This window comes from Chenopodium album, chromosome 6 (genome assembly GCF_948465745.1).
Source record: "Chenopodium album chromosome 6, dcCheAlbu1.1, whole genome shotgun sequence".
NCBI classification, from domain to species: domain Eukaryota; kingdom Viridiplantae; phylum Streptophyta; class Magnoliopsida; order Caryophyllales; family Amaranthaceae; genus Chenopodium; species Chenopodium album.
The window spans coordinates 59,348,985-59,360,609 of record NC_137839.1 but is presented as its reverse complement, the minus strand read 5'-3'; the positions used below and the strand labels follow the sequence as shown (position 1 = coordinate 59,360,609).

The window sequence follows — 11,625 nt, the reverse complement described above, 5'->3', positions numbered from 1 at the left end:
CCCAGCCAATCCTGACCTCCAAAACCACCAGTCCAACGAACCTCGACCTCAAAAAATTCGAGTTTTTGGGAACGAGGTTTGCTTGGAGGTTGTTTCGGGGGTCGGGGGTGGGTTAGAAGGGGTTGGTCGGTCAATGTAGGTGGTTAAGGGGGATGGCTGCCGATTTCTGGCAAGGTTAGGGGTGGGGTTTAGGGTTTGACGGTGGGGGTATGTGGCTATGTAATTTGGGATTATTTATTTATTTATTTATTTATGTTTTTATTTTAATTATTTTTTTTAAAAAAAATTAGACCACTTATGTATTGACACGTGGCTAAGTCCAAAAAAATAAAAAAAAAACTCTTCAATGGGTTATCGGTCATTGGGACTATTGGAGGCAAACACATAACATAGTTAGGATTATTAGATAATAAACCTTAGTTGAGATTATTAAAAGTAAATCGTCCATAGTTGGGATTATTAAAGTATATTTTTCCAAAAAAATTGAACCAATAAACGAGCGATGTATGGCAAAAACATTTTTTTACAAAAAAATTAACCCTTTCTCTAAGTTACCGGTAATTGGGACTGAAGAAGGAAAACACAGGTTAAAGTTGGGATTTTTACTGAAGAATCAAAAGTTGAGATTATTCAAAGTAAATTGGCCAAAGTTGGGATTATTAAAGTGTAGTTTTCCTAAATTTTATTTTTTAAAAAAACAGTTATTATTAATGAGGGTAAATAAGTAAACAAATATTTATAGAGATATAAATGTCTTCATACTATTTATAAGAGCCTATTTAAACTTTAGTCCCAACTTCCAAGACTAATATCTCTTTCTCTCTCAAAAGGCTTTATGCACTAATTTACATCGACTTGATTTGTTTAATATTAGGGAAAGATAATAGAGTATCTTAGTGAATATCTTATTGATTGACAAGGATATTTATTTGTATATTGTTAGTATTATCTTAGGCAAGTATGATAAACATCCTAGGTTTGATAGGTTTTAATCCTTGTGGCTTACGGAAATAGCTTGTATAAATATCATATGATGGTGGAATAATAAACCAAACTTTGATTGCAATTATCCTAACATGGTATCGGAGCATGTTAATCTCTAAATTTTTTTTCTTCTGTAAGCTATGACTAGAGGAGACGGCCCCCCTCCATCACCACCACCTCTCAAAATTGAACCTAATTCCCCTTTCTATCTTGGACCTCAAGATCGTCCAGGAGATTTCATAACCTCTCAAAGACTCAAACTTGATAATTTTAACGATTGGTCTCATGCAATTTATATTGCGTTGTCTTCCCGAAGGAAATTCGATTTTTTGGATGGAACTATCACAAGCTTCGTTTCACCTTGCACAAAGGATGATTGGGTGATGATACATTGTATGCTTGTGTCTTGGCTCATGAACACAATTGATCCGGAAGTCTGGTCTATGCTCTCTAACTATGAAAATGTAAAGAAGCTATGGGACGACTTGCACGAACGCTTTGGCCTTGTCAATGGCCCTCGTATCCAAAAAATTAAATCCGGAATTAGTAGATGTGAGAAGTCAAAATCTATGTCCGTAGCAGTTTACTTTAGCAAACTTTCGGTCCTATGGGATGAGCTTGATAAACATGAACCATTGATTAGCTGCAAGTGTAGCAAGTGCACTTGTGACATTAGGAGGTAGCACGCTAATAGGCGAAAAGGAGATCCGTAGGGAATATTTCAAGCATTACCCCAAACTTGAACCCCACTGTGATTATACACTAAAGTACGGTGGCGTCCAAAGGGAAGGAATCTAGAGCAAAAGAGTCGCCAACAAGTTTTAGGAATTTGTAAACCGTTTACAGGGTGAAGGTTACACCCCTTAACGATCAAAGACATCGTTAACTCCAATAGGTCTGGAACCAAGACAGGAAGTTCGGAGATGAAGGTACAAATTCAATCTAAAAGAGATTATACTTCTCCTAATAATAGGCCTCTACTTTATTTTTCTCGTATTCATGTGCGCTTTCTGACTAACATACAATCATTAGGTTTACCCTAAACCTGTTTATCTATGTTGGTTAAATATTAATGCACAACTAAAACTATTATTGGCGATCACTTGAATTATAATCATATTAACCCTAAACAAGATTATTAATCATCTTATTAAGCGTGATTACAAGTACAAATTCCCTTTAAACATGCATAAAAGGTGTGATCAAGCAATAACAATAAATATATATCAAGCAACATGATATTAATAAATTATATATAAGTTATCCGTCAATTAACAAATAACATGAAATAATTCATAAATTAATAAATTACGTAAGGTTGTGTTTGGATACACCTATTTCATTTCAAATAGTTGAATTCAATTCTAAAATTTCAATTACTAGATTTCAATTCCAAGTCCCATTTTGGGAAAGTTAAGAATTTACAATTTTGGATTTCAAATTCTAAAAGTTGTTCGGCAAAACAAGAAATTTCAAATCCTGAATTTCAAATTCTAATATCTGTTTGGAAATACAAGGAATTTCAAATTCTGAATTTTAAACCAAGGTACATTTTTCCAACAAACTCTAAACAAAAAGACAACATATCAAGATCTAGCTAGTAGTTTTAGTTCACAATCATCTAAATAAAAATACTAATCATTAATACATAATAAAACCCAATCCAATTTTTCCACTTCCGGTAGAGTTTTTAACATTTCAAACTCATCCACCGTCCCATTCATGAACCTTTTCACAACTTGTAGGACTTGGTGACGTGAGATCCCAAGTACACTTGAGACTACCTCGTAGATCTCCTGTGAAGTTGGCTTCGATGGCCCTTGCGCTCTGCTCACATACTCCTTAAACGACTCTGCAAAACAGCTCATTGCATCTGCTAGACGATCTCTTTTGAGCTTCTTGTTTGATCCTCCGGAAGAAGCCTCGGAGGTACTTGCATTATCATTTTCATTCTCCATTGCTGCAGCAGCTTCTTCATGCTGCTCAGCTCCTTCACCAGTAGCTCTATCCGAAGCAAACAAAGTACATATATCATCCCAATTCTCAATGAATTTATTTTGATATGCAGCGGCTTGGGGAGCATCCTACATTAGCAATAATCAACATCAATGTAAGACAAACTATAATCAGAAAAGCAGCACAATAACAAACTATAATCTGATATGCAGCGTCTTTAATATACTGCTGAGAGGCATAGCAAGCCATCAAGAATATACTTCTAAGAAATGCAACATTCCTGATCAAGTTCTAATTACAAGTACATCAGAAGAGCTGATCATAAATACTATACCAATGACATTTTATAAATATTATACTCCAATCCCACTATCTCGGTTATAGAAGCACACTCAAGTTTTTTGCAAAATTCAATGGGATTCAATGGGAAATGCTGACTCCTCTTGATTCTAGGTTAGAAGGTCAGCAGTTCAGCACCATTAGGCATATCTAAAGTTAAGAGAGCAAGCTCCACCAGCACACTTACAACCTTAACATGAGCATGAATGACTATAATGTCAGTACAAAATTTAAAATACAGCAATAAATAATGAAATCACATCGGTTGTTTATCAGGAATGGGGTCTTACTTGGTACAATTGTACCATAATCAGTAGCAGCATTTTGTCTATCATAAACTGATTTTGGCCCTCAATCAATCTAGAGGGTTCATAAGTACTGTATTACAAGAGTTAGAAGCCAAGATGTCATGTAATCCTTAGCACTAAAAAGAGAAACTTGTAAATTCAATTTGGCTTTTCTGAGATAATGATATCCTTATGCAATATATGCAAGTTATTTTTAAGGCAGAAGGTCAATGTTTTAGAGGCTCAGTTCAAAGGAAAATAGGAAGGTTTTCAGTTCGGTAAACAAGCCTAGAATTTCAGATTAACATATAAAACAAGCCTAAATTAACATATAAGCCTAAACAAGCCTAGAAGCAGAACAATTAACAATCAACAAGCTGAAACAGATAATAAAATTTCATATTATAGTCTATTCAATGAAACAAGAAATAAATGAAGCATACCGTACAGTACGTATACCAATCAGCAAGCTGTTCTGCAGGGATCACCACCATCTTCTTTTTTTCATCCCATTTAAACTTCGTGTTAGTTCGAATTTCAGTAATAACGGAATAGTGCTTCTTCCAAACCTTAATCCGATTCCTAACATGATCTACAGTTATAGACATGCCCAAGTCAGCCCTTAACTTGTCAACCACGGCTTGATATGCTTGTGACTTGAAATCTCCATCACCCTTGTTCCCTTCATTTATTTGCTCAAACAATGTAGAAGTAAGTATCTCATCCATTTTTGAATTCCACGAAACATATCCTCTTCTATTAGGAGGACCCATAGGTTGTTTGCCTTGTCTTTTAGAAGTCATTGTTCCTAAATATCACAATGTAAACATTAGCATACAGGCAAGATAAAAAAAAAAAAAAAAAAAAAAAAAAAAAAAAAAAAAAAAATTAAATAAATAAAAATGTGATGAAAACAATAATATGCAGTCATGTAACTCTCTGAATTATACTGTTACATTGACAGGGGTGAGCTGAGTCCATAGCAGTTTAGGCTGAATAAAAGAAACAGAAAGTACTTGTACATCCTAATAGCAAAAAATGCACATGGCAGTAGTAAATAGATAAGAAACAACAGAACCACAGTAAATATAGCCTAAGAAATCAAAACCATTAATCACCTATTATCCATTTCATTAAGTAGTCAAAATTCGAAGTCTCCTCCCTTGATACTCTTTAAACATCTTCTTGGCAAGTCTATCCCTAAACTCATTCCACTCTTTTGTTGACCAAGCACTGGTAATATAGTCTTCTTCTTCTTCTTCCTCTTCTACATCGATTACTTCCATATTTAACAAATCTTGTTCTACCTCTTGCATAAGAGTCATTTCTTCCATTTTTTCCTCTCTTAAAAAGTTATGGAGGATGAAACATGCATTAATTATCCTAATTTGAGTCTTTTTCCCAAAAAAACTAGGATCCCTAAGAATGCTCCAACGTTTCTTCAACAACCCAAAAGCCCTCTCAATAGTGTTTCGGGCAGAGGAATGTCGTAAATTGAAAAGTTCCATATAATTTGTTGGAGTGTTTCCCCGCCACAAATTTAAATGATAACGAGTTCCTTTGTAAGGAGCTAAAAATCCCTCACAGTTTGAAAAGCCCAAATCCACAAGAAAGTATTTGTCTGCATTATCAAATATTAGATTAATCATATAAGATTCAATATAAAATTACTAAGTTATGAGGAAAAAAAAAAATCTAAACTCTTACTTCTTGGTATTTTAAGCCCATTAGGCCTCCTTAATGCATCATGAAGCACATGAGGATCTGATGCGGACCCTTCCCAACCAGGTAAGACATATGTGAAACGAAGATCAGAATCACAAGTCGCTAAGACATTAGTACTAAGGTCACCTTTCCTATCTCGATAGCGAGGACGATCCTCAATAGGGACGGTCATCTTAATGTGTGTTCCATCAAGAGCTCCAACAACACCCTAGCATTATATTTCACAATACATAACTTAGGCTAATAAAAAGAAATTTATATCGTTTAAGCTATAAGTCATATTGATTTTACCTCAAACCATTTCCACTTGTTATCCTCGGCAAAACTAGTGGTTTGGTCAACTTGCTTGATGTAATACTTTCCAATCTTCAAAATAGATTGGAGGACTATATGGAATTAACGACTCATGGTCTCTCCAGAACGGGCAAAGATAGCTTGAATTGTTCTATTTTTCAAATCTTGGGCAAGAATATGAAGAAACAATGCAACTATCACTACTACATAAATGAGCAAATGCAACCCCTAAAAACCGTTACAATAGGGCAAAAACCCGTTGCTATAGACCTATTGCAACGGTTAAAGGACCGTAGCATTTGTGGCCATTGCATTAGGTTTAATGCAATGGTTCATTTTACCTGATGCAATGGTCCTATGCCATCAACCATGGACCGTTGCATCAGGGCCTAAAGCAACGGTTAATAAAACCTAATGCAACGGTTCTTTAGAATTCCTACGGACCGTTGTAGCATACCTAATGCAATGGTCTTTTAGTTCTAGTGCAACACTCATTACTTTCTATAGAACCGCTGCATTATTATTATTATTATTATTATTATTATTATTATTATTATTATTATTATTATTATTATTATTATTATTATTATTTAATGCACGTAGTAAATAAAATAATTAATAAAACTACAAAGAACAAATAATGTAAACAAAATTATATAACAACCATTTTATTTTTCCTCTAGAAATATGTATATATACATTAAGTAATTTTACATTGATATTTGACTTTGCAAACAATTCCATACCCAAAATATTTATCTAAATAGTTCAACCTAATTTTATATGTATCTAATTGTCCAACAATATTGTCACAATAATCCCATCACCATTCTTCCTCCTTGATATACACCATGTTGTTCATCATCATATCGCCATGTACCTATATACATAAAACAAACAACTAATTACATTAGAGAATAAAATCATTTAATCACATCACTCTACATTAAAATAAAAGTTAGTTGAATTTCTTATTAGATAAATTTGTTAGAGAAGGTAATAATACATATTTGTCATAGTACAATGGTATGTTGATACCAACCAAGCCTATATAATTAATTTAAATGTCAAAAAATTAAATAAAACCACAAACCCAAAAATAACACTTAAATTTAGAAACACCCATAAATAATAATCTAAAAACTGATGAGCAAATGAAACAAAATCCCCAAGAGAAAAATATTCTAAAAACATAATTAATAGAAGTAGAAGAATTGAATGAAATAGTAAGGACTTGAAAAGAACTATATATCATGACCAACATAAATTAACTATAAAATAATTAAATACAACAAGGCATTACCTAAATATTCATTGGTTAGTAATAGCTAATTATAAAAAAAAATTAGCATGTCAATAATTATAAACAAAAATTAAGTAAAATTGTACTAAACATATTAATACTTCAAATATGAAAAAATTAAAGAAATAAATTTCACAAAACATAAACTTACAAAAAAGATATGATAATTGAAAGTATTTGAAGCTTGATGTTGGAAGTTTGGAGCTTGAAGAGAGAGAGAGAGAGACAAGACAGATATGGAGAGAGAAAGAGAGTAGAGGATAAACATTAAGAGTATGTACATGGTAAGAATTTATTTCAAAAAATAATGATGTCCCGCCGAATAACGATTCAAATTTTCGATAAAATAATGGGAGCGGGAAACAAGGCGCGTTTTTAAATTTTCACATTTTAGCACCTAGTGCAACGGTCATTTTTGGACCGTTGCAGTAGCCTAAAATTCCGTTGCATTTGATAGGCTGATGCAACGGTTATGTTAGGAACGTTGCAATAGCTTACAAAAACGTTGCATTAGTTTTATCCGTTGCATTGAACCATTGCATTAGCTATCACCGTTGCATTAGACCGTTGTATTAGCTTTAACCGTTGCATTTGACCATTGCTTTTGCTCGTTTATGTTGTAGTGTATCTCTTTTACCGTGACATTTCTTGTTGTCTTTAAACCTCCCTTAGTTTGCAATATATGACATAATTTATTAAAACAACTTATGTCAAGCCTTAATTGCTCTCGACAAATCCTATCATTTTTTAAAGTGTTCATCCAAGTAGCTCTAGTTAAGGCACGCTCATGCTCATTCCATGTTACCTCCTTAAGCCTATACTTTTGACCATAACATGCACCTACTACTATCATAATAAAACCTATAACTACGACAATAAACTCTGTATCTTCGTCATCATCCCTTACACGTTTTAGCGACTCCCGGGTAGAGACTTCCTCTGACATCTTTTCAATTATGAGCTGGAAGAATAAACAATACCCAAACTCAAACTTTGCTTATCTTAAGCCAATTCAATAGTATCATTAACAACTTGTAAGCAACAACTTTTTAATCAACAGCTTGTAAGCCAATTCAATATTATCTTTCTTTACAAAATTCAAGCATCAAATCATTCAACAAAGGCAGCTATAAAATCGAACAACCACCCTATTTAATCAAAGCAGTGCTATTTAATTAAACTATCAACACAAATCACGAAAAAAAAACATGCAAATCAAACTCAGTGCTATTTAGGTAAGAGTTACTTGTTTCCTTGAAATACATCTAGTTCCAAAGTCAAGCAATGTTAAACCTCCATTAATCCCCAATGTCACTCAAAAGACCAAACTACAACGCTTTAATACCAACACATCTGTTTTACAGCATAAAAAACGGCTTGTCAGATCAATTTCAGTGTTCGATTCAAATCCGAGTTACATGGCTGGAATTTAGCTTTGTTTTAAGAGCTTTTGATAGGTTTTCAAGAATTCAATCATATTTTGGATCAATAATACAATCGCAGCCATCAGTGCTATTTCTCATCAAATTGCAAAAATTAGGGTTGATTAAATTGACAAATCTCATCAAATTACAGAAATTAGGGTTAGAATTGCAACTAATAAACTACAATAATCTGAGCATTAGATTATAGGATTAAGCAACAAATCGGAGAGAAATAGAGCATACCTGAGGAAAGAAATTGGAGATAGAGAAAAAGCTTGACTTCAGCTTCTCTAATGGCGGCACAGGAGAGAGGTAGGAGAGAGAGCAAGGATTAAATTAACAAATTACGTGAAACAATTTGCTAATCAACAAACTACGTTAATTATATAGTTCGACACAATAATAATCATAATCATAATTATCATCATAACCATGTTAAAGCATAATATTAAAAGCAAGATCCTAGGCATGATACTAACAAGATTAATAACAAACCCTAGCATGATACTAGGAATTAAAATAACAACCTAGACATGATTCCTATATCATAATAACAATAAATCAATTAAAGTACTTACTTGGATGCCTCGTATCTCTTTCTAATAACAAAATACACGCGTTAGTAACTTCTAGGAAAATAATAAAACAAACAATTAAATTAAATAATCGATTTTTTCACTACATACCCCTGAGTTTTTTGTTTATTCATCATATACCCATGAAAATTTTCAAATTCACCATATACCCCTACGTTGTTACAAAAATTCACTACATACCCATAATAAGAATAAGATAATCTGAGTAGAATTTGATTAATTATACCTCGAAATCACCTTATATCTCCCCCCCTCATCACCAAACCACTCATCTCCGTTTTCCAACCCCCAAAACCACTCCAAATCTTCATAACCATATCCGTATGATTGATTTTGAGGATGAGAAAAGGAAATTTATGATGGTTTTGGGGGTGGGAAAAGGAATGTAGGTGGTTTCGGGGGTTGGGAAATATATTTAGAGTGGTTTCGGTTCATAATTAACTCTAATGATTGACAAAATTAACAATAATTAGTCATCAAGGATATGTGGTGTATTTTTATGAAAACTCGGAAATATATGATGAATTTAAAAAATTTTAGGAGTATATGGTGAATAAACAAAAAACTCAGGGGCGTAAGGTGAAAAACCCGTTAAATAATTGAAATAGAGATTAAGAAAGTTTAGACTAGATTTGGGACCAAACCCTAAGAAATAGCACACCTTTCATGTCTAGGGCAAAGGAAACTTCAAACTTGGCTAGGTATGTCTAGTGCCAGTGTATAAGGAATTGTGTTTTGTAAAAGACTAGTTTAGAAAGAGAGAGAGAATCAAGAAATTCTTGATGAGAGTTAGTCAGAATTGGTGAGAAGAATTGATGATTTAAAAACGGAGGTCTATGGACGCTATTTATAAAGAAAATCAGCAAAATATGATAAAAAAGAATTAGATTTTCGAAAAGAATAAAACACGACGCTGTCGCCAACAACATGACTTGTCGCCAGTTGTCGCCAGGCGACAGGCATGTCGTCCGGCGCTGCAAGACAAATTTTGCGGATTTTGTTTTTATCATATCTTTTGATCCAAAAGTCCAAATAAGTCATATAATATGTCGTTAGATAGATCTTGAAGTCTAATTTTCAAACCAATTAGAATCAGATTAAAATCTTTTGTAGATAAAAAGATATATCCGAAATAGTGGAAGGTTATCAGTTTTGGATAGAGTTTCATATTCCATTCATATCTTTTTTGTTATAGCTCGAATTTAATATTATAATATATTATTGGAAAGATAATTTCAAGATCTATCCAACCATATAAGATTTGGATAAAGATTATGAGGCACGAAAATAAAACCTGAACATATTCCATTTCGTACAAAACAAGGATTCTCAAAAGGAGTAGTTTTATTCAATTTCAAACTCTTTGAAACATAATTATCAATCCTAACTCCATTAGGATTTAGAAGAACCTTCTAGAGTATTCTAAAATAGTATAATCAATCCTAATAGCTTTAGAAATGATAATTAATAATAGGCCTTCCTCTAGATCATTGGGCCGCATATAAAAACCAAACCGGACCCAGTTTAGTATTTAGGCCATAACTTCCTCATTATTCATCAGAATCGGGCTTATAATATATTGTTGAAAAGGTCTTTTCAATCCCTATCCAACTACACTATTATTGGACCCATATCATGGACCAAACTAAATTGGAATGCACGTTTTTCATAAATAGTGTAAGAAAAGAAATATTTTCAAAAACAGAAAGAAGAGATATTTTAATAAAAACATCCTCATCACTAGACTTTTCACACTTTCGCTTTGTTCGATAATCAAATGACATGAAAGGTATTCATCACTGGGTTTGGTTTTGGGGAGACACATTTGGATGTCTACAAGATCGTTTGCAACAGTTCCTTCTTAGCCTCTACTATGATTATTATGTAGCCTTGCGCTCTACATTGTTATCTCAAGACCCTTTACCGTCATTAAACAGGGCATTCCAAACAATCGCTCAGGAAGAATTCCTACGGACCGTTGTAGCATACCTAATGCAATGGTCTTTTAGTTCTAGTGCAACACTCATTACTTTCTATAGAACCGCTGCATTATTATTATTATTATTATTATTATTATTATTATTATTATTATTATTATTATTATTATTATTATTATTATTATTATTATTATTATTATTTAATGCACGTAGTAAATAAAATAATTAATAAAACTACAAAGAACAAATAATGTAAACAAAATTATATAACAACCATTTTATTTTTCCTCTAGAAATATGTATATATACATTAAGTAATTTTACATTGATATTTGACTTTGCAAACAATTCCATACCCAAAATATTTATCTAAATAGTTCAACCTAATTTTATATGTATCTAATTGTCCAACAATATTGTCACAATAATCCCATCACCATTCTTCCTCCTTGATATACACCATGTTGTTCATCATCATATCGCCATGTACCTATATACATAAAACAAACAACTAATTACATTAGAGAATAAAATCATTTAATCACATCACTCTACATTAAAATAAAAGTTAGTTGAATTTCTTATTAGATAAATTTGTTAGAGAAGGTAATAATACATATTTGTCATAGTACAATGGTATGTTGATACCAACCAAGCCTATATAATTAATTTAAATGTCAAAAAATTAAATAAAACCACAAACCCAAAAATAACACTTAAATTTAGAAACACCCATAAATAATAATCTAAAAACTGATGAGCAAATGAAACAAAATCCCC

General features: G+C 32.6%; 1 protein-coding gene and 1 pseudogene across 1 annotated transcript; one reads left to right on the top strand and one right to left on the bottom strand.

The window, feature by feature from the left end:
• Nucleotides 1-1,124: 1,124 nt before the first annotated feature.
• Nucleotides 1,125-1,667, top strand: LOC145637004 (uncharacterized). The gene has a single exon (XM_081688526.1). It carries the CDS (start codon nt 1,125-1,127, stop codon nt 1,665-1,667), a length of 543 nt encoding a protein of 180 aa, XP_081544652.1.
• Nucleotides 1,668-4,462: 2,795 nt separating this feature from the next.
• On the bottom strand, nt 4,463-7,834 carry LOC145637003 (uncharacterized; annotated as a pseudogene).
• Between the last annotated feature and the right edge of the window lie 3,791 nt (nt 7,835-11,625).